The 24,272-nt window shown below is 42.3% G+C and overlaps 1 protein-coding gene and 1 long non-coding RNA gene across 7 annotated transcripts in view; one reads left to right on the forward strand and one right to left on the reverse strand.

The window, feature by feature from the left end:
- The window catches only part of CLYBL (citramalyl-CoA lyase), a 187,056-nt gene extending 172,941 nt beyond the window's left edge, over positions 1-14,115 (forward strand). For all 4 annotated transcript variants that reach the window (XM_083735339.1, XM_083735340.1, XM_083735341.1 and 1 more), the window contains exons 7-8: positions 938-1,062; positions 13,732-14,115. In XM_083735339.1, coding sequence (XP_083591465.1) covers positions 938-1,062; positions 13,732-13,827 — 221 coding nt within the window. In that variant the 3' untranslated portion in view covers positions 13,828-14,115. The remainder of the gene's footprint in view (positions 1-937; positions 1,063-13,731) is intronic.
- Positions 1-21,812, reverse strand: part of LOC310843002 — a 38,031-nt gene extending 16,219 nt beyond the window's left edge. Inside the window, exons 1-2 of one of the 3 annotated variants that reach the window (XR_014563439.1) lie at positions 20,880-21,812; positions 18,855-18,961 (exon numbers count right to left, since the gene is read on the reverse strand). This is a non-coding gene — a long non-coding RNA (uncharacterized lncRNA). Of the gene's footprint in view, positions 1-18,854; positions 18,962-19,506; positions 20,562-20,879 lie in introns of those variants that run through there. The other 2 variants (XR_014563440.1, XR_014563441.1) reach the window with 2 other exon arrangements.
- Between the last annotated feature and the right edge of the window lie 2,460 nt (positions 21,813-24,272).

Consider the following 24,272-nt stretch of genomic DNA (forward strand, 5'->3'; position numbering starts at 1 on the left):
TGAGCCAGTAGGATGGGACTGGAATGGGGGTGACATTTTAAAAGGCAGCAGCCCACAGGGAAACTTCCTCTGTGCAAAACCCATTGGGTGTCAGGCAACTTCATACAAAAAGACTTCCATCTGATCTCACCACCTTGTTCTCCCAGACCTGTTCTAGAGGATCCATTAGATTTTAGGAAAGGGCAGGGGTTTCACAAGGAATCTGTTCCATCACCGATGTCAATTTCACTGGTGGACAACAAAGTTGGATTTCACTCACTGATGATAGCCAAATTCTTGAGCACCTCCCATTCATTTCAATGGGGCTTATGAAGGAGAACTTTTTGGTGGATTATAGCCCATATTTGTAAAGGTGAATTTGACTTGCAGATGGGGCAATCTATAAATTTAATAAACAATAAGTTGGTCAGAATGTTGCTAAAACATAAATCCTAACACGAGGACAATTTAGGCTGCAATCCTGTAAACATGAACCTGGGAATATGCCCCACTGGGAATAATGGAATTTAGTCATGTATTAAGATTGCACTGTTAGAGAATAATTATTTGCAAATAGAAAAACATGCAAACCGCATAAAAGCTTTATGCTTTGGTGATAGATCTTATTTCCATCATTTCCCTTTTTAACAGGAATAAGGATCTTCTAAAGTCTGGCTATATCTTTTATACTATGTTTGAATAGCTGGCAGGGAGAAAAAAAACCCCTGAAATGCTAGTCACATCTATTTAAAAAAACAGAGTTGTTATGTCTATTTTTAGCTCATTTAGGGTAAGGAGAAGCATAATTTAACAATGAATGGGGTTTTTTTTAAAAAAAAAAAGAACCATCGAAAAACGAGAGTCGGTGCAGTATTTGAAAGCCTCAAGTGATTGGAACACTTTGCTGGAGCATCTGTTAGTAAATGCTTAACTCTGGGCTTATTAATCTTCTTTGTAGGTAAGCAGGTGATTCACCCTAATCAAGTTGCCGTTGTCCAGGAACAGTTCTCACCAAGCCCTGAAAAAATTATGTGGGCAGAAGAACTTATCACAGCTTTTGAAGAGCATCAGCGCATAGGGAAGGTAAACCCCTTTTTTCATACTGTGTTTCCTTTATATATAATGTTTCAAATGGAAGAAAATTTTAAAGTGTTTTCAAGTTATCATAAAGGGTACATAACATCATAATATGTATTATATAGAATATACACTAGCGTATATTTACTCAAAAAAAATAAGTAACTTGCATTTTGTTGAGAGAAAAGCCATTTTATATCAAAACCTATGACTTGTTCATTTTAAATGGCAGTTTCAGTCATGTGTCCTGAGTTTTGCTTCTTGTCTTTCGTACTTTAAATGATACACCTTAAATTCAGATGCATTCTAAGAACATGCCTTTTTCTCCGTGATTTCCCTGATGCATAAGAATTGTTGGAATTAGCTGAGTTCTTGTCTTCATTTGTTTCCAATGCTTTTTATACTACTGTTCAGTATAACAGTGTTGCATTTTTGTTTTAGTGGTTTTGTTTCTTTGTTTTTATCTTGTATACCACTTAAGAGATTCTTTTTAAAAATATTAAGCGGTTTATAAATGCTTTTTAAGTAAATAAATGTAGATAGTGCACCTAGGGATCTAGTTAGTTTAATCAACTCAAATAATACTATTATATCTGACTAAGATATTTTATAAAGAAAAAAAGGAAGAAAAAAACCCCCACTAATTCTGTGCTGCTGTATTATTTATTAATTCCTCAGACGGCTTTCAATTCCAACTAACTTCAAGAAAACAATCATGTTTGGGTTTTCTTTGTCTTCTTCCCACCCAACTCCTAAATAGGAGAGACCAATTATTGTTTTTTACACTTTGAGAAACTTCTGGGTGTAAAGCTCATTTGTGAGTCAAGTTTTCCATGCTATGAGACTCCTTACAGAATTGGACATCAGCTGATTGCAAAGTACAGGTGGAAATTTGGAATTATTATTTTTCAGAACTTATTTTTGGACTGGAGGGGTTGTTTGGATAGAAAAGAAAGCAAATTACTTCTCGAATATGATTGTTCCTAATTTAGTGCATCATTGAGTCTCCTGTTTCCTGCTCTGTGGGTTTCTGCTATGTAAACATTGCGGTGGTGAAGCACAATCTGTCTTCACTTTGTGCCAGTAACACTTAAATTAGGGGTCGCCTGAAGGAAAATTTTATGCTCGTTGCAGCATTGTCAGCTAATTATCTTAAAGGTTATTTGCTATAATGTAGTTTGCCACTTTGGGGGGGGGGAGGGGCAGGGGAAAGTTGCAATTAAATGTGATTCTTCTAGCAAGAGCCAAAATCTGAAATGGTTATCAAGCCAGCGAAGTTTCAGTGTCCAGAAGTGCAGCAGAGAACGTGTGATTCTTTCTGTGCAATTTACACAATATTTAATTGCCAAGGAAACATCTTTAGCAAATCTGGACGCACACAAGCGATATTTGTGTGTGTGTATGCGTATGCACTTCTCCCTGTCCCTTACAAATCCCACTAACGCATAGATTGCATTGTGAAAATATATGGCGATGGTTTCACATGTTTCTATCCTGCTAGTGCGTGCCAAATGACCCATTCCCGCAATATGACTTTGTTTCAGAAATCCACCATATTCCCATTTTATCATCAAACCTACTCCTTAGAATAAACTGATTGCCATATACCCATAAGAAAGCTTCCCTTCTATCTTAAGCCATAGTTTATCACATAACTATAACTCTAATGTCAAACCCAGATGCTATATTAAGGTTCATAGAAATATCAATTTGCCTATCTTTTGTTTTGATCACCTTATTTCATATGTTTAAAGCCTCTAATAAGTGAAACATTTTTTAAAAAATATATATGCTAACAGCTTTTTAATTTTATTTTTTTGCATTTTCTCTGTACACCTGTTAGCAGCCATCTCTCTATACCCATCTGTGTGTGTACAGTGCCAATAGGGTGTACATATGGCAGGTAACATTTTCCAGGGACTTATGAAGACTACACAGAAAGACAATGTGGGGAGTGATCAAAGAGGCAAAATATTTATATTTACTGCTTTTGCACTGGGAAGCCATAAACATTTTCCATATGAAAAGCCTTGCTGGGCTATCATTTTATACCACTACGCACCTGACATAGGACAAACAATGCAAGTTTCTTCTAAGTTCTTCCAAAGACTTTTATACTCACCCCCCTAATTGCTTCTTAGATGCAGCAACTGATTTGCAACGATCTTAGAATCAATTGAGGAATGTGGCACGCAGTTAGGGTAGACTGATAGTTCAGAAACACTTTTGCAATGCACACAACCCTGTTTAGCCTGCTGACAACTGAATGAAATTTGTGGAAATAGGCAAGTTCTTTGCCACCCCACCTTTAACTCCCAGTATTTATAAATATGACACTGGCCATTCACTGTAGGATTAAATTTTGACCTCATCAAAGCGAGTGAGAGCTCTGCCATTGACTTCAGCAAAGAACTGTTCTCACCAAAGTGAGGAGATACAGGATGCTGTTTGATCAACATTTCCTTAAAACATCTTATCAGTGTGTGTATTGCTGTATTTAAAAACCTGACACTTAAGAAGAGATCTGGGTGTGTATGATTGCTTAATTTTCCAAAAGAACTACTTCTCACAACAGGAGACATGTGTGGCATGTCCAAAGAAGGCATTAAAATTTTCTTCATGATTTGAGCCTCCTGGCCCAGAAAGGTTCCAGTTATGTATTGCTAATATATTACTTACTTTTCCTTACAAGAAAACCAATGCATAGATACCACACTGCCAGCAATTCTGCAATCTCCACCTGATTCCTTCCTGTTCCTTTCACGAAACCAAATCTTTAATTTCAGCAGAGTTAAAAAACTATTCTGGCTTGACACTGTTAAGCTTTCCATGGTGTGTCTGTGTGTTATTAATCAAAACTGAAAGCCTGGAAAATAAAACCTGAAATGCAAAGGATTAGAGTGACTAGTTTGCTCACAGATAAATTGCTGGTCTTGAGCCTCTGGGATCACAGTTTGTTGTTAATTGGAAGTTCTTAGTGAACAAAGTTCGATGCCCTCAGTCAACAATAGTTTATATTAACACACAGCAATCGGGTAACACAATTTATCAGAGTTTGGAAAGTACAGAGCAGCCGTTGTTGAAAGAATCCAAGCTACCCTCCTGCCTCTTAGTACTTTTTACTACACCAAACCTTTCAGTCACCAAACGGAAATCAGAAAGAAATTGAGTAAAAAATAAATGGCTATTACAGTAACAGAAGACGACTTACATTATGTTGAGGTAGCAACTTCAGATTTGCTGTAAATGGGATTTTAAAAAATTGTTTTTGTTTCTTTGAATGTTGGAAAAATTCAACCCATAATTCAGCCAAACCAGTCAGTTACTTTTAACAAAATGTTGAAATGTTTATACACTAATGTATCACTTATGTCTGTGTTTCATTTATAGCTCATATATTGCATTATATCCCATATTCACATAGCTTCCCCCACATATTGACAGAGATCAATAAACAAACACTATATTTCAGGTGTATTATAGTGCTAATTTTGCTTAGTTCTCCTTTTTCCTTTTTTTTAAAGCTCCTAAAAACATTACAGTATAAATTCTGTTAAACTGTAAGCAATACAGTGATAAATATATTCAGAGGTAATATTACTAAGCATTTTAAAGAATTTTATTTGTAATAATTAGTACTGCCTGTCACTATGATAGCAATGCACAATAGAAGTGCAAGAATAATGTTTTTATTCAAAAAGAATAGGCAATTATGCTTTTTAAAATAAAAAAATATTGTGTTATTTATGCATGTTCTATTCTGTTTTCATCTTTAATAGCCTTTATAACTACACAGACACCCGCTAACTTTTGAAATAAAATTTTAAAATCTATTTTTGAATCAATTGTCACTCATTTTCAGCAGAGAATAGCAATGCGCTCGGGTTGACCAAAAGTTATCATTTGCCTAGTCCACCTAAGGTTTTCATGCAGAAACAAGTTTATATTTTGGGAGCCCTAGACATAAATCGGAAGAACAGTCACATTTATTTTTATTTATTTCATAAAATTTATCAAAGCTGTTTACAAAGAGAGGATGAGCATTCTGATGTTAATCTGAATTTGTACTCCCTTACCTGCATAATATACTAGCAAACTTATTTACACCTGACTAGGGATGGATCAGGGCCATTATTCTGAGGAAGGAAGTCTTAGCTATATGAATGCAGACCAGGATCCTAAGACTCTAACAGTCTAAAATGAAAGTTGGAAAATATGTGGTACAGAAAAAGTTTAGAAGCAAGGTAGTGTAACTACCATTTGACAAGTAGTTTCTGCTCACTTAACCAAAGTACCTCCAGTAAAATAACAGTGGAAAAATGTAGGTGACTTTATGATAAATGGTACCATGTTAGTCAAGCAATACACATTTGTTCCTACAGTGAGCTGGACACCAGGAGATATGGGGCAAGTTCTTGAATACCTGGCCAAGTAAGATTTTGTGTGATCACTAAGTGAGGTTTCAGTGCTCCACACAGATCCTTGTCCTTCCCCAAGATTAAAGTTCTCAAACTAAATTATGTAACTGAGTAAAAACAATAGAATACATTATGCAAAATAATGCAGATGCAGTAAATGAACTTAATCTGTATAATATATGTTACAGAATCCATCCATTTTAGCTCAAAAACTTGCTTTTTGTTTGGGGTGCACACAGCCTTGGGGCAGCTCAGCCACAGAGAAAGTGGGTAGCAACGGGCAACAAGCAATCTCATAATCTTAGTTTCCCATCTGTAAAATGGAAATAATTGCCACACTGGCGAGCTATGAAAATTATAAATAAGAGAAATAATAATTATGAACCACTCTGATCCTTACAGATGGAGTTGGTTCTATGTCTTCTCAAATAAAATAATACATACAGGAGCCACTGTGGTGTGGGAAGATATATAAAGGATAATCACTTTATCAGCTGCTAGTTAGAGGGTTGTGCAATACTTCTGGGGTACATGGAAAGCCAGCCCCCCACTATTGCTTTCTGTTAAAGCTGGTAGAGACAACTGAATACTGGATCCTATTATCACTTGTGGAGTCATACCCTGACTGGCCAGTTTATCATACCCTCTGCCTTCTTCAGCATGTTCTATATACATCCACATTACCTCTTCTTGACAGAAGATGAAAAAGTAGTTCTTACACAAACACATCCACAGTGAAAGATGTTTCACACCCATATTTCCTGGAAAAAGCATGTGGTCCAGCAATTATATTCATTCATACAGGCTCCCAAAGGACTTGTGGTTGGTGTGGAGAGAGCTTAACCCTGAGCCCCAGTTCAGATGATACAGTGAGCCAAACCTTGGCTTAGCTCAGGACAGCAAAAAGGACCAGGTAGGAGCAAAGGGACACAGGTGGCGCTGTGGGTTAAACCACAGAGCCTAGGACTTGCCAATCAGAAGGTCGTCGGTTTGAATCCCCGCGACGGGGTGAGCTCCTGTTGTTCGGTCCCTGCTCCTGCCAACCTAGCAGTTCAAAAGCACGTCAAAGTGCAAGTAGATAAATAGGTACCGCTCCGGTGGGAAGCTAAACGGCGTTTCCGTGCGCTGCTCTGGTTCGCCAGAAGCGGTTTAGTCATGCTGGCCACATGACCCGGAAGCTGTACGCCGGCTCCCTCAGCCAATAAAGCAAGATGAGTGCCGCAACCCCAGAATCAGTCACGACTGGACCTAATGGTCAGGGGTCCATTTACATTTTTATAGGAGCAAAGTGTTTGCAAGCTTCTCTTCAATGCGGTCTATCCAAGTCAAGGTTCATTTGGCTTAGCATATTGTGTGAAACTGGCTGTAGTAGCCAGTGTCTTTCCATATAAGATGGAATAGGGCAGAGAGGGGAAAATACTAGGCTTTAGAGGCTCACAGAAGAATGGAGAAAACTGATGTGGTGGTGGCGGGACTGAACAAGCCAAAATACAGCCTTTGCTTGAAACCAACAACCACTTCCATCATACCTGGATGGCTGAATCCAAAATACATGGTTTTCATTGTATTTGGAAAACCTAGTTTCTAAGCTAAAACCATGCCCAGGGTACCAGTGATCTACTCTTAAATCCCAGGATGGCCACTGCTCTCCTCATCTCATAATGGACCAGCCACTACTTTCTGAGAAACACTGATCAACAGAGAAACACACCCAGGAAACTGAAACCACAATCTGCTTGGTGCCCTATTCTGTACAGTAGGGCAATGGGTTAACTGGCCTCAGGTAGCAAAGATTACCATGTGAAACTGCTTTATGGCAGTGAACCCATTGATCCATCTATCCCAGCATTGCTGGCAACAGTCTTCCAAGTTCTCAGCATTTCATAGCCCTGGCCATTTTAATAGCAATTGAACCCGAGCCCTTCTGCATGCAAACCCACTGAGCCTAAATATGGGGGAACCATGCAAAACGTATTCACCCTGTTATTGTTTCCCTCTATCCCTCCCTTGCCTCCAAACCTGGATCACTGAAGGACTGGAGAAATATCAAGGGTGTGGGGGTGGAAATGTGTATTTCACACTCTGCTCATGGTGGCAGGCTGAGCTGCTGAGCATGATAGGATATAGATTTGGCTTGCAGCAAGAGAGCTGGAAAAGCATACCTTCCAAACCTTAAATATCTGATGTGTTTTTCCCCCCAGTGCTCACAGGTACAATGGTGCTCAGCTGCCTTCTTTCTTTCTTCCTCCAATGCAGGGTGTAACAAAAGAACTAATGTTCTGGCCAGATGGCCTTCTTCGGGGCATACTGAGAGCACTCAAAGGAAAGCAATACAGCCTAAATATCATTTCAGCTAATTTAAGTGGCAGCAATCCTGCGTTGTTGTTTTTTCATTTCACTGTATTTGGCATGGGTTTCGCTAGAATTAAGCGCCCGCGCCTGCCACAAAGCTTTATCGGCCGAAAATTGCAACGTTTTGTTCACATTCGGTTTTGTGGTTCGGAAGATGACTCTGAAGCTAGAGGAGACTCAGAATGGCTTACAAAGACATTTGTCCTGCCTGTCACTACTTTAGCCTTATTTCCTTGAACCCCGTCCCTATCTCAGCCCCCCTGGAATAACACTGCCCATAGTTTAAATTTTGGGGACTGGGATCCTTAAGATGTATGCTTATTTCCTATATATTTATACCACCTTGAGAAGATAAAAACCATCTCAAGGAGGTTTACAAAATAAAACAGTAGCTAAGATCCAGAAGTACAGTGGTACCTTGGGTTAAGTACTTAATTCGTTCCGGAGGTCCATTCTTAACCTGAAACTGTTCTTAACCTGAAGCACCACTTTAGCTAATGGGGCCTCCTGCTGCCGCCACGCCGCCGGAGCACAATTTCTGCTCTTATCCTGAAGCAAAGTTCTTAACTTGAAGCACTATTTCAGGGTTAGCGGAGTCTGTAACCTGAAGCGTATATAACCTGAAGTGTATGTAACCCAAGGTACCACTGTATACATGAGAGGCAGTGTTACTGCAGGACAGGGCTAGAACAAAACCATTGGCAATCTGCATTGAGCTCGAATCCCACCTTCAACTGCTAACTTCCTACCCCTGTTACATTCATAATTTAGGTGCACACGTGTGAATAAAAACAATCCAGTTATGAGAAACTAATATTGATGTTCAGATTCTGTGCACTGCCTATATTGGCACCTCTTCAGAAAGAGTATGCCCTATATGCTTTCATTGGGTCTCTGGCCTGGATTAGGGATGGGGACGCTGAACCCCACCAGGTGGCTGCCGTTGGCCATGCTGGCTGGAGCTGATACCCAACAACGACTGAAGGACCAGTTCCCCCACCTAAAGCCAGTTGGCTTTAAGGTAGGCTTATGTAAATAAGCAATAATGTTTAGAATCTCAACCTTCAAAACCTTGAGTCATTCATAGATCAATTTCTTTTAAACAGAAGTTCAGGGTGGAGTTCCTAGAAGCAGTTTAATCACTTATAGGAGATCCCTAATAAACACAAATTACAATCCATGTATTTTGCTAGTTTCTCTTATGGAATTTGTAAAAACTCCCTGAGTTCAGTTCCTAGAAGCATTATTTCCACCTAATTCCCTTCTCCATGCTAATCTTATGCTTTTTGCCCTGAAATCCATATCATGTACCACCATTGTTACTCCTATTATGCCAATGTAAAAATATAAAATCTTTTTGATTTTGTACAATACTGCTCAGTGTGTCCCAGATGTAGGCTTGGTTCAGCCATGATCAGCGGCATCTGAACAGAACCCTTTGGGCAGCCTGCAGTTACGATTAAATACATTTTGGCTTAGAACCCAACAGCAGCAACCCATGATCCCAGTCTTTTATCTCAAATGGTAGCATTTCAATTTTGGTGGACTCTACCAAGGAAAGTGCCCAAAAGGCCCAAGCGGACAATGTCACTGGCACTTAGTTTACAGTCGTACCCTCTGCGCATGCACAGAAGCGGTCCTAAGGTTGCGGAAACCTTGGGATCTGACCAGACCTCTGGAACAGATCCTGTCCGCAACTGGAGGTACCACTGTACTTACAATACTGTACTTACAAATGTCTATTCAACTTCTCAAAACGTAGGTCTCAAAAGCGGTTTCCAACATTAAAATATATAGCTAAGTCCGTACAGCATGAAACTCTTAATCTCAGGGTTGTGGGTTTGAGCCTCACGTTGGGCCAAAAGATTCCTGCACTGCAGAGTTAGACTAGATGACCCTTGTGGTCCCTTCCAACTCTAGAATTATATGATTCTTATTATATTTAATAGGACTTACTTCTGAGCAGATAGTCATAGGATTGCACTGTAAATAAATTTAATTGAGTTTGCTGCAGGAGACAAAACTTAAAGCATTTTTGACTCAACCTTCTCAATGCTGCAGATCAATGCTAGGAAAATATATTTCCTACTCTCTTATTAGGATTTTTAGTGATTTCCGCCCCCCAGCAAACTTATCTAAACCCACCAGAAAACCGAACATGTATGCACTTTAACCCTCATTTGATTTCCTTGACGTTTTCTACACTACAGTTTCCTCCTTTAGGTTTCCAACCTATTATTTTAGTAATATGGTTCCAGGAGTGCAGTTTGCTTAAATTGGTGCTTTCTAAAACGGCAGATACTACTGGGATCAAGTTTTCACTGTTACATTGCATGTGAATTCTTGCAACATTCCCCACTACTACCCCAAAAAAAAGAAACACAAAACAGTCTCAGCTACTGAAGTGAGGATTTACAGCAAAATTTCCAGTTGTACTTATGAGGGCAAGTATGCAGTGAAGGTTTAGCCGCCTTGAACGTACAATGCTTAGAAAGGCAGAGATAAATAATAATAATGAAAATGATTGTTCTGCCTATCTGTAGATCTGTGCATTGTTCTGAAGGTGTGTGCAACTAAAAAGCTATTTTATAATATTTTGTTTCAGGCTAACTTTTTTGTTGTAGTTATCCAGCTAGACTTAAGGATTTCTTTGTATTTCTTTGTATTCAAACAAGAATGTTAAATAATGATACCGAAATATTGGGAGATACTAGAACAAGATCAAGACACATTGAAATTGCAGAGTTTTGAGAAATTAAAAGATAAAGTGCGAGATTGGTTACATTATTATCAAATTAGAGAGGCCTTTAACTTGGATAAAAAAATAGACTTCCAGGTGGAAAAATCGAAATTAGAAACAGAATTGTTAGAACCTAAAACTAAGATACTTTCGAGAATGTACAACTTGCTGTTAAAATGGAATACTCAGGATGAAACAGTTAAATCGGCTATGATTAAATGGGCACAGGACATTGGTCATGATATTATGTTTGCTGACTGGGAAAAGTTGTGGACCACCGATATGAAGTTTACGGCATGTAATGCCTTAAGAGAAAATATTATGAAAATGATCTATAGGTGGTACATGACCCCAGTCAAGCTTGCAAAAATTTATCACCTGCCTGATAACAAGTGCTGGAAATGTAAAGAAACTGAGGGAACATTCTTTCACCTTTGGTGGACATGCCCAAAGGTTAAGGCTTTCTGGGAAATGATCTATAATGAACTAAAAAAGGTATTTAAGTATACCTTTCCTAAGAAACCAGAGGCCTTCCTTCTGGGCATTGTCGGCCAATTGGTGCTAAAGAAAGATAGAACACTCTTTATGTATGTAACAACCGCAGCAAGAATACTTATCGCAAAGTATTGGAAGACACAAGATTTGCCCACTCTGGAAGAATGGCAGATGCAAGTGATAGACTATATGGAATTGGCAGAAATGACTGGCAGAATCCGAGACCTGGGAGAAGAGTCGGTGGAAGAGGACTGGAAGAAGTTTAAAGAATATCTCCAAAAACATTGCAAAATGTTTGAATGTTAAAATGATGTTGGATATAAAGATAATATGGCATCAGTGACATAGTAAAAAGAAATAGGTAAAAATGTTTTAAGAAAAAAAGGGTAAGACCAGAGTAAAATTATGTCGAAACTAAACAAAGGATATAAGGGATTAAGTTACAAAGAATATGTAAGAATGTATTTGAAAAGAAAGGGAAAACAGAAGACATAATAGGTTGGAATGTATAATATTGACTAAGATTTGAAAAAGGGTAAGGAGCTGCTAAATTTGATTGAGTAAAGGGGAACGCAGAAAAGGGAGATGTGAGGAAGTCAGGAAAGAGGGTTATAAAGATAAGAATTAAAAAACTAATTTTTCTTTAATTTTTGTTCTTTTTTACTTTTTCTGTAATGTGTTTTTATACTGTGTTTTTTATGTTGTTTTTTATTGTATTTCTTTGTTGTTTTGTTCAATTGTAATATCTGTTTTATTACATAAAACCAAAATAAATATTTATTAAAAAAAAGAATGTTAAATAATGATAAAAATCCAGTAAGAGAGAGGGAAAGAAGGAATAGATATGATGATCCTCATGGTGATCCTCCCCTTTCCAACTCTACAGTTCTATGATTTTATGTCTTAATATAGCAGTAATAAATCATTATTGCGTACTAAGTGATAATTGTGAGCTACAAAAAATGTGCACTTTGGAAAAAATAAAATAAACCTCAAAACGTCTTGCATTAAATAGTCATTTGGATGAAGTAAATTACTTTCAGTTGTACTGTTTTTCATAATTTTTATTTTTTATTGTGCACCCATTTTAGGAAATTGAAGGTTATCCATCTGCATTAGCCATTTGGCTTTCCTAAGCAGTTTGGAAATCCATGCTATGCCACTGATGTGCCTTAGCTCTATGCCTTTTCAAAACAGTAGGATATTGCAGGGGGTTTGGTTGGATTAGATCAGTGATGGCCAAACTTGGCCCTCCAGCTGTTTTGGGACTATAATTCCCATCATCCCTGACCACTGGTCCTGTCATAGGGATGATGGGAGTTGTAGTCCCAAAACGGCTGGAGGGCCAAGTTTGGCCATCACTGGATTAGATGATCCTTGTAGTCCCTTCCAACTCTACAATTCTATGATTCACAAGGCGTGGCTTATTTCCTTTTCCAACTGTGGCAAAACGTTTTCTCTTACATTGAGAGAGAGATCAGCATTATCAATGAACCACACTCATAGCTATTTATAGAAAGAAGCAGACTTAAATCCAACCAGAGTTCCGTATACTTGAACTCATTTGGGAGCCCACAATCTAAATTTAGCCATTCGCAAGGCTAGGTATGTACAATGGCAACATATTGGGCAGGGAAAGATTCACTGTATACCAATCTAGAAATTTCACCAGGTTCATAGACTCTTCAGATGTTGTTGGACAGCCCCAGCCAACATAGCCAATGGCCAAGGATGATGGGAGTTGTAGTCCAGTAACAGCTCAAGAGCAACACATTCCCCACGCCTGGCCTGTAATTGCTGAGTTACAGGTAACCGGAAATGTTGATACAACAGGTAACCAAGCAAACCAGTTTGAAAATCGCAAATTGGCAGCAACAACACTGCGCCTTGGAACAGAGTACCAAGTCCCCTTATTCCTGCTGGTTTCAATCCCGCGGCAGATTTTTGCATGGCAACACAGCTTCGCCAGCCTTCAAACTAGTTCAAAGTTTTGTTGCTGGAGAAAATGCTCCCTGTGGGGAGCAGTAGTATATTATTAAAAGTCACTTTCCCAATTGGTAAAGACAGGTGCTTTGTCGCAGGAGGGGAGGGAATTGCCAGGACACCTTAATACTGGCGTGGGCTAGACATCATCTGTGATAATTGCGAGCTACTGTTCTCGTTCACCCATCTCAGCTCAGTTTTTCCTGGGGAGTATGAAGGGAGAGCTCCCTGACCCGGGGATCCAGGCCAGCAGTGTGCTCTTTGCTTTCCCCTCTTCAAGAAAGGGACAGGATCAATCATACTGGTCCTCCAACCCCCAGTTCCACCACCCCATCCCAAAAGACAATGTATTTCATCCTGTGGGTCATTTCTGACTCTGGCTCGGAGGTAAATATATGTCTTTTTCTACGCACAGTGGTTTTTTGTTTTGGTCTTTCACACGCTCACATCTTTTGTTTGTTTTTCGTACATTTCCCTTTTATTATTGTCAGTGCCTCTTGGCTTTTTTCTAAAGCCAGCAGAAGACAACGCGGTTTGATTCATGTGGGATCTAATGATTCTTGTCTTGCGGCAATGTATGAAAAGCTAACCCAAGCCTGCAATTTTCCTTTCCCAAGGTCCCTTTTAAGATGCTGATGGTCTGGCATTTGGTATTTTCTTTCTGATTCTCTTTTTTTCTTTTTCCAGGGTGCCTTCACTTTCCGCGGCAGCATGATAGACATGCCATTACTGAAGCAAGCCCAGAACATTGTTAGTCTTGCCACAGCCATTCAGAAAAAATGATCTGCTAAATGAAGCTTCCCCCTAGAGAGGCTCCAGGAGCGATTTGAAGGCGGATAATATGATAACTGGGAGGAAGAAAAATGCAACCGTTCACACTTCGACAAAACACTGTTTACCTGCCCTTGAACATTGCCATATATTTTTCTTCCTTGTCATGGACCATATATTGGAAAGATCAGAGCCCTTTTTCCATTGTACTTACTTGTTAAGACTCGGCTGCAAACAGAGATCGACTTGTGTGGGGAACAGATCCATTAAAAACAACAACCAATGAAATTGGTGCAGAAACCCAAGTCTGATTAATTTTTTACTGTAAGATTTCCAGGCGAAGGGGAATGATGAGCAGCAAAAAAAAAAAAAGAGGGCAGAGTTCTCATACCCTTTACAATCGTACCTTGGAACCCGAATGCCTTGCGACTCTAATGTTTTGGCTCCTGAATGCCACAAACCCGGAAGTGAGCGTTCCGGTTTGCAAATGTTCTTTGGAAGCGAAACGTCCGATGTGGCTTCTGATTGGGTGCAGGAAGCTCCTGCAGCCAATCAGAAGCAGCATCTCGGTTGTCAAACGTTTTTGGAACGGATTCCGTTCGACAACCGAGGTACGAGTGTATAGGCATAGAAGGGGGAGGTAGAGTTTGTCATACAAAAGAGAAAACCCATCCCTCCAAAAAGTCCTCCTTCTGTACAACAGTGGCAGCAATCCTTATACACCAGGGGTAGGGAACCTGTGGCCCTCCAGATGATGTGGAACTACAATTCCCAACATCCCATGCTGGGTAGGGATGAGAAGAGTTAGTTGGAGTCCCAACAACATCTGGGAGGGTTACAGGTTCTGCACCTCATTTACACTCCCTTATCTGGGAGTGAGTTTATGATTTGTACCCCACCCATCTGACTGGTATGCCCCAGCCAATGTGGGCAGCTTCCAATATAGAGCATAAGAAAACATTAAACATTAAGAACTTCTCTATATAGCGCTGCCTTCTAAAAGTTGTATAGTTACCGTATTTATCTCCTTGACATCGGATGGGAGGGCGTTCCACAGGGTGGGCGCTACTAATGAGAAGACCCTCTGCCTGCTTCCCTGTAACTTCACTTCTCGTAGTGAGGGAACCACCACTAGACATGTACTGTATAGGATTGCAGTGTATGAGAAGTACGAGAGCTCTGTTTTCCTTTGCAGCCAATCACTCCAGTGGAAAACAGCCATACATTTGGCCACAGAAGCACTTGTCAGAAGGAAACCAGGACCTAAGTACATAGTAATAGTGATCTGAGTTCTCAGGGTGCTGGTCTGTATGCAACCAAAACGGCCCCATCCACATATAAGAGGGAAGCATCAGCAGGTTTGGGGGGACTCCAAGGTTTGCAGTAGTAGTTTAAAACTTTAGGGGGGAAAGCAGCCAGGGGGTGGGGAGAAACCAAATGAAAATTGAGCATGCTCAGTGGGCCATGGAATGCTGAGGGTTTGTTGCAGCAGGGAGGACAGAAAACAGGATGCTAGGGGACTGCAGAATGGAATGGAGTATCCTGGGGAAAGGAATGGCTCGCTGGAACCCTGAAGAGGAGCAGTCCACGCTGCAACATTTTGCAATTCCCTTCATAGATTCCTTTGACTCCTGCAATCTCTTTAAAAGTTGCAAAGGGGGGAATTCAGAGAGGGAGGCCATATTCATGGAAGTTCCACGCTGCAACTTTTGAAGATAGAGGAATCCACTAGCTTTCTGCCCTCCATAGTTCTTCCCAATTTAAGTCACTTAAATCTGAAGGCCCGTTGCCTGTTGGATTAATCCAAAATAAACCACCACTTGCTTCTGTAATGATCACCACTAATGGATTTGATTCACCATCCGTGCAATTAAGACCAAGCGTGCAAACTCAAATCCACTTAATATGGATTAGCTAACCCCTTCAGAAGCCTGCAACCAACCCCCTTTGCCTCTAATCCTTCCCGATGATGGGTGCGTCACGAATGTTGCTTTACAGGAGATGCGGCACAAGGGAGCTGGAGCGGAATTAGCGTTGCCCACGACAGTGCTTTTGAGTCAGGAACAGTGTTAGACGCTCAGATATGTAAGTTAGGCACCAAATGGCTCTTTAAACCAAGGTTACAGTCACCAAAATGGAATATCTAGTTGCCATTTTTGGGGTAAGACAGTTCTAAAGTCTTATTTTTCAAATGATGGACCAACTGTGATTGATTCCCAGTTAAACATTCAGAGGACTACCTTGAGCTAGGTTAAGAACTTTGAGAACTTAAAGAAAAGTCACTTTATCCAGGCACAGTCCACAAAGATATTGGCTTATTCCTACCATTCTTTCTTAATGATGAAAAGGATCATTCATAACTTAAGAATATTCTTCACATCTGTGAGCAGGGCAGTGGGGTAGGGTAAGTGAAGACAAGCTACAACTACTAACTATAAGGTTTTCACTGTTCCTGCTCAGGCTGCACAGAAAAAGCATTTTGGTTCCAGAAATTCATTCCAATCGTGCAGATAGAATATAACTGATAGAATTCCAAAGGATAGGATATTAGTGTGTGAAAACAGTCCAGATCCAATGATTCCCCAGGCATGCACCTCCAGAAGATGGAGGTATCAGGTGCTATCCTGGCGCCCAGACATCTTCACTTGGTCTCAAGTGGCCAATAGCCAGGTTCAAAATGCATCTGGTGCCTGGCTAATTTTGAACACTGTGCAGGAGTGTTTGCCTCTCATCAGACCTGGAAGCAGCACATTTTCACCATTCTGCCGCGACAGACACACATTAAGCAATTCGAATCATTGCATGATCCGTACATGGCAAGCAATTCGCTCTCTAATAATGTACATGGGAAAAGGTTTTTAAAATCAGCCTTTGAAGATAACTATTCTGCCCGTTAAGTCAAACCATCAGGTTTCCCTCAACGTCTCCTGCTTTGCTCTCACAATTCCCACAAAAGTAAAGAGCAGCTGAATCTCAAAAGTTCCAGTGGTTAGTAGGCTCTTTTTCCTAGCTTTCTGAAAACTAGGGCTCAGTAGCATTTTTCAAACTTTCATACCACTTAAGCCCCTTCAGACAGCCAGACTCCAGTACCTCCCAAACCTTGTGGGGAAACAGTTCTCTGCTTTTCCATTAAAGTTTATTGGCAAGGGCAGATTCCGAAATGCATAAACAATTGGGAGTAGAGAACTATGGGTGGTAATTGCTCAATATTGATTAATCCATGGTAGCAATGCATGACCTTGTGTATGTACTCAGAAACATTTTGTGGAAAGAGAGATTAAAGATCCAGAAGCATAACACATGAGACTGCCTGACTACTATCAGATCCTTGATCCACCTCGGCTGGGAGTAGGGAACCTGTGGCCTGCAGATACTGTGATGCTCCAGCTCCCATCAGCCCCCAACATGGCCAGTGGGTCAGGGACGAAGTGCGTTACAGGCCAGCAACATCTGGAGTGCCAGGTGTTTCCCATCCTGAATCTAGTCCAGTAGTATGTGCTCTCACAGGCAGTACCTTCAGCCTGGGGCAGAACCCCATCCCAGCCCTGCTACCAGATTTAACAGAGCTGAAATTGAGGAGCATTTCAAACAATGGACTGACTGTGATTGATTCACGGTTAAACATCTGGCTAGTTCAGAGGACAACCTTGAGCTAGGTCATGGGCAGCTGTCTTCCTCCAAATCAAGTGCTGTATTTTTCGCTCTATAAGACGCACCAGACCATAAGACGCACCTAGTTTTTGGAGGAGGAAAATAAGGAAAAAAATATTCTGAATCCCAGAAGCCAGAACAGCAAGAAGGATCACTGCACAGCAAAAGCGGCGATCCCTCTTGCTGTTCCTGGCATCTGGGATAGCTGCACAGCCTGCATTCGCTCCATAAGACGCACACACATTTCCACTTACTTTTTAGGAGAGAAATAGTGAGTCTTATAGAGCAAAAAATATGGTATATAAAAATAAATAACCAAACACATTGCAGGTAGCTTGGTTCTGCCCCACCCCCCAACATGAATCCTGTCTACGCCCATGAGCTAGGTTAAGATCTTTGAGAACTTAAAGGAGAAGAGTAACAATCCAGGGACAGTCCACATATATATTGGCCTATTCCGACCTCTTTCTTAATGGTGATTGCTCCTGCTCAGGCTGCACAGAAAAGCAATTTGGTACCAGAACTTCATTCTGATTATGCAGATAAAATATAACAGATAGAATTCTACAGGATGGAGTATTGGTGTGTGAACACAGTCCATATCCCCAGGATCCCCAGGTGGTGAATATGTCAGGGACCATCCTGGCACCCAGGCATCTTTAGTTGGTTGCAAGTGGTTGAAAGCCAGGTGCAAAATGCGTCTGGCTAATTTTGAACACTGAACGTGACACAAAGGCTGGCAACATCAACTCTGCCCTTGCAGATGACTGCAGTGCCTGGAGACTGGCAAGTCGAGCATCCATATCAGTGACCAGAGGAGGAATGACCACTGGGAGGAGTGCAGAGAGAAGAAAGGCCATGGCGCATCTGCAGCAAGACAACCGGACGCCTTCATCTGCCCCGGCTGCGACAAAACATGTCTCTCCCATGTCGGTCTCTACCATCCAAAAGCCTGATTCCACCCACAAAGGCGCACTCCTCCATTGCCTCCCAAGACAGATCACCACCACCAGAGCTACATATGGCCCTCCCCTCCAATGCCAGATAGAACCAGGCCAAGAGTTCAGGGCCAGCCCGAGGCATTTTGCTACCAAAGTAAGAGCCCAAACACACCTTTGCTAGGACCAACACTTTTAAACAGAGTCACTAGGCCATTCATGCACCAGTTACTGCCTTCATCTATCCCCACTCTGATGGCCTTGCCTGAAGCATGTCGCCTTGCTGCTTGGCCAGACAACCCACGCAAGAGCCCAACTATGACGCCGGGGCAGGGAACCTTCTCCAACCATGGCCACTTTCCCTTGTAGACAACCTTCCAGAGACCACAGGGCAGTGGTGGGCGGGGAAAGTAAAAGTGGGTGGAGCCACAAATGCTAATTTATTCACACCTTCCTCTCTAGCCTCCATCCAGGCTATCTTTCATGCAGACAAGAGTCCTCTTTTAAGAGCATTTGAGCTGGAGGCATTGACAGAACTTTGCTTCTCTAAGTATCATCTAAATAAAAAGGGGCAAGTTCAAAGTGTTTTAAGGGCAGACCTATTTAAAGTCAGAAGCTTAAACACGCTCACTAAGAAGAAAACCCCACTGTCTTTAGTAGTAATGATTAATGAGTAAACAAGATTGCAGGGGGTTGGACTAGATGACCCTAGGGGTCCTTTTTCAATTCTACAATTTTAGGATTAAAATAGTGTTGTGGCTGGGACCCTGAACTTACTTCAGTACTCAGATTATCTCATATATATCCTTCCCAGAGTTGTAGGTGGGTGGGTTTGGAGAAGCTGGGTTTTGAACCTGGGAACTTTTGGGTGTAAAATGGTCCACCGCTGACCTATGACCTTTCCCCAAAACAGTATAAACTCAGGAAGCAGGCTACCAATGTATCCACTAACTGGCAGCAACTCCCTCCAGGTTTTCAGTCTTTCCCACCTGGGGATGAATCCTGGGACCTGCCACACCTTCTCCCCAATAAAGCAACCATCGTTTCTTCCCCCATAGAGGGAAAGTGATCTCAAGTACGTGGGAAAGGGCTGTGGACTTACCCGCGAGGCATCCTCGCTGTCCCACCTCTGGGTGCCCCGCCTCCAGCCTGCTTGGGGAGAGGGTGGAGCTGGTGGATCTTCTCATCCGGGCCCGAGGAGGCTCGTTTGCATGACAGTGGCGATTCTGCAGCGGGTCATCTGGGCTGTGCGGCTAACGGGCTTAGCCTGGGCTGTTTGGGAGAGGTTAACCCAGCTTGTAGGGAGGGTAAATAAACAGAACAAGCCGCCTTTGTCCTCTATTCAGGCCGGCCTCTCCTCCCGAAGGCGAGCCGCATTGAAGGCGCAGAGATCAGCTTGTGGCTGCCAGGGGGAAGTTGCGAGCGCCAACAATCAGCCAGTTTGTTTCTCCTCCTCATTAAATCATCGCCTTTTGTGCGGGGGCCCCGCAAAGAGTGTTCCTTAAGAAATTAGCAGAATGCGGAGTTGCAAACCGGGCCCCAACCTTTTCATGACCTACAAGCTGCGCTTAAGACGGGCGCTCCGGGAAAGCTGCTCTGTTTGCTTAAACGGGTAAATAGAAAACACTTGCGGGGGGAGGAGTCATTGAGCCTGTCGACTGATTAAATTTAAAGTGGCTCCCCCGCCCTAAAAACACACACACGCACACGTGTTAGGGAAACAACGCTGAATGTGAGCACCATGAACCTGTTCTTAGTTATCTGCAGTTGAATGTTCCTGGGCATGCACAGAGCGCCTTCAGCTCTGAGTGGCCAATCCCTAGAGACATTTAGTTTAAGAGGTGGGGCTTTAACGAAGGATGATGGTGTAGCCTTCCAAAGGACGTCGGCCACATCGCCTTCTTTCCTCCCCCTGCTTTAAAAACCGGCTGTTTTTAAAAGTCTCGATCTTATGAACGCTTGGGGGTAAGTCCCACTGAAGTGGAAGGGACGTCCTTTCGAGTAACCTCTTGTAAAATATGCTGCACCACCGTTGGCCTACTAGCAAGGAGGAAATTGAGAGCAGAGGAGAGCCAGGCAGCCCCGGTGCCAGAAAAAAAGAAGGCTGGGGAAAGGAAAATGAAGAAGGGGGGCTGATCTGCATGATCCTAACGAACGATTTGCAAAAAAAAAAAAACCCCAAAAAGGCACCGACTAGGCATGGTTTCCCAAATTTGGGTCGCCAGGTGCTTTTGGACTACAACTCCCATCATCCCCAGCTTAGCAAGACCAATGGTCAGGGATGATGGGAATTGTAGCCCGAAATCACCTGGCGACCCAAGTTTGGGAACCCCTGGACCAGGGCCATGTCTCCCACTAGTTTGTGAGGCCGCTCCTGCGTCCTGCCTAAACCCTTGTTTTGGGGGGGGGGGTTCCGACAGGCAGCAAAACCAAAAAGCCCCGGGGACCAAAATGCGCCCTAGCTCGCACACAAACCTGCACTCTCGTGAAGTCAAGCTCGGTTAGCAAGGCGAGGAGCTAAGCAGTCTCTCCAACTCCGGAACAAGATTAAGAACTAACGGGAGGAAGCTGAGCTCCATTGAGTCCAGGAATCTGTAGGTCTTGCTTTCTGAGCAGTCGCGATCCAAGATGGCGCTGCAAGCCCTTGCCAGAGTTTAACTAGCCTTATTAAAGTGTCCGAAATGCGGTTCCACCTTTCCTTCTCTTTTTCTCTCACACACGCATGAGGAAAGACAATTCTCCACAGAACCGGAGGGTCGCCATGAATCCTGACCACGCGGGTCCTTGTGGCAGAGCGGCGAGGAGATAAATGTTTTGTCTGGGTTGCAGAGTTTATTATTATTATAATCGGGTTTTGTGGCCATGATGATTTGGGCTCCTCCACCGCAACCATGGAGTGACTGGCTTGCTAAGTTAGCGAGCTAGGCAGTTAATTCCTGCCTGCCCCCTTTGCTCTGGCGTTGTTGTTGTTTTGGCCGTGTCTTCTCAAAGGCGTCCGCACCTTCAGGGGAGAAAAGGAGGTGGCGTCGTCGACTCAGGCGCAGCAAGGCGCCTACCGGGCGAAAGGGCCAAAAAGCGCGCCAAGGCCTCAATGAGTCCTTACAAACTTTGCCGAAGGTTATTTTGAGGCGAGGAGAGCGAGCTCTGCACCAGCCGGAGAAAAAAAAAATATTATACAGACCCGGTCCAATCCCGGGGTGTCGCCTCCTTCCCTCACTTCCCTGGGCAAGTGATGTGCCCCATTTGGCACCCAGGTGTTTTTGAGTAGATTCCTCCAGTCCAGATTCAGAGAGGGTTGGGATTGGCTGCTGTTCCTTTGTCGACTGAAGGACAGCAAATCATGTAAGTTGGCAGTGGTGGAATGTGTGGATGGGCCAACCCAGGTTCACATGAAAATTTTACTGGCTTAACGCGTTTCTCGCGTTTACCCAAGTGTCCCACGTCGCTCCAATTACAAAGGTAATGTCACATGCTCTTCTTCATCTCTACAGTAATGGGCTTCTTTCTTGGTACAGAGGATCTGCAGTGTGCAGGAACCCCCCTGAAAAAAGTAATTTTCATTTACAGTACTTATTTTAATGGAAGCAGAGTGCATACTCAGCTGCAAGAGTCCAACATTACTAGAGGGGTCCTTGGTTAGTGGTTTCTTCCTGCTGTTTAGGCTATTCAAAAAACTTACTTCTTGATCATGTGTTTTCTTCATGTCTAATAAAAACAGTTGCTTTGTCATCCTAATTTTTAAGATTTTGGGAATTCATGAGAAGCGGTAACAGGCTCAACACAGTTTTATGCGTGGACTGAATGGTATCCCTGTCCTTGTTCTCAGCCATGTGGTACAGACTGAAGTGATACAGCCTCGACTTGTGATTTTCCACCTCACTGTGGACTAGTTTACAAACCATGGCTTGGAAATTATTTATTTAATGGATTTGAAAACCTGCCTTTCGGGATAAATTACCCTCCCAAAGGTGGTTTACAATAGGCAGTAAAACAATGTTCCCACATCCTCAACACACATTTAAAGCACACACTAACAATCATTGGGTCCCCCAAAGAATTCTGGGAATTGTTTTTTGTAAGTTGAATCTTTAAAAAAATGTTTTCATTGAAAGATTTTCATCATGGATAACAAAGGTACATCTGACTCTTGTTTTCAATTCATAGAGTCCTTTCTACATTGGTGGTTGGTGGGAGAGAGAAGTAGGGAGTGGGGGGGAGAGAGAATGATATCTCATTCTTTTGCTTAGTGTGTGCATAGTTTTTGCATCAGCATCACGTGGATGTGTTATTTTTGTTTGCAGTGGTTTGTAAGTTTCTTTTTTTAAAATGACAACAATAATAATAATACTTTGTTCATAGTACCAATCTTACAGACCTACAATTCCCAGCACCTTTAACAAACGAACAATCATGGGTACTGAAAAGTGGTAAAAGAGCAAATTGTAGATCTGGAAGGGACCCCAAGGGTCATCTAGTCCAACCCCCTGCAGTGCATGAATCCCAGCTAAAGCATCCTTGTGCTTCAAATGTTTGATGTGACCTGAGATAAGATTGCACAAAAGTAACAAAAACAGCATTTAAAACAGCAGTAGCAACTATTTCAACTGATAAAAATAACACAGCAAATTAAACAGCTATTAAATCATCCAGAAACCAACTGGGCTGGAGGTGTCTGGAGTTCCTTCAGAGATGCAGGGGCCCTGCAGAAAAGGCCCTGTCCCCGATAGTCACTGACTCTCGGGGTTGGACCAGAGGGCAGGGCATCTGGTTCTGGGGCAATCACACATTAATGCATGCAGTCCTTCAGATTGCCTGGTCCCAAAATCTTAGGGTTTTGATTGTTAACACCATCACCTTAAATTAGTTTTACAGCACTTCGGGGGTTATATATATGAGATGTTTGGTATCAGAACCCAGGCCCATGAATGAAAAGGGCCCTTGGAGTCCAGAATTCTGTTAATATGGAAATAAGGTGATGTCTGGTGAAATATGGTTTGGATGTCACTGTGCCACAAAAACACTACCTGCTTACCCTCCGTAATCATTGAGCCTGCCAAGTTCAAAATCACTTGGACATATTCCTGCAGCAGAGGTGTAACCAGTTTTCTTATCTTCCCTGGACCGTTTCCCCCCTGTCCCGCCTTATTCGTTTAGTATTGACTCAGGGGAGGGGGTAAATTATTCTAGGAATAATTTCTAGAGAGCCAGTGTGGTGTAGTGGTTAAGAGCGGTAGACTCATAATCTGGTGAACCAGGTTCGATTCCCCGCTCCTCCACATGCAGCTGCTGGGTGACCTTGGGCTAGTCACACTTCTCTGAAGTCTCTCAGCCCCACTCACCTCACAGAGTGTTTGTTGTGGGGGAGGAAGGGAAAGGAGAATGTTAGCCGCTTTGAGACTCCTTCGGGTAGTGATAAAGTGGAATATAAAATCCAAACTCTTCTTCTTCTTCTAGGAAGGCGATTCTGTACCTGTTTAGTTTTTTAGAATTAACTGCCATCGAATTATCAATGCATATTACTTCTAAGATAGGTCAGCCTTCACCAACCTAGCACCCTCCATATGTTTTATAACTCCCAACAGCCCCTCCTCCCCACCAGGATGTGCTGATGAGAGGTGTAGTCCAAAGCATGTAGAGGGCACCAGGTTGGCAAAGACTGATATAGGTGATCCGCTTTGCAGCCTCTCTCAGCCTCCCTCTCATAGCAGACTGTGAGGTTAGGCACCCCCCAGGGAACAGGAAATGAAAATGGATTTTTTCCCCTCCTCTCCCCTCCTTGTCTTCCTTTCTCTTCTTCCTTATTCTGAATTGTACCCTGGAGATACTGATTGTGGTATTCTCCTAATCCCTTGCCTGGTGGGGTTATTT

This window comes from Podarcis gaigeae, assembly GCF_964106915.1.
Source record: "Podarcis gaigeae genome assembly, chromosome: 4".
In the NCBI taxonomy this organism is placed as follows: domain Eukaryota; kingdom Metazoa; phylum Chordata; class Lepidosauria; order Squamata; family Lacertidae; genus Podarcis; species Podarcis gaigeae.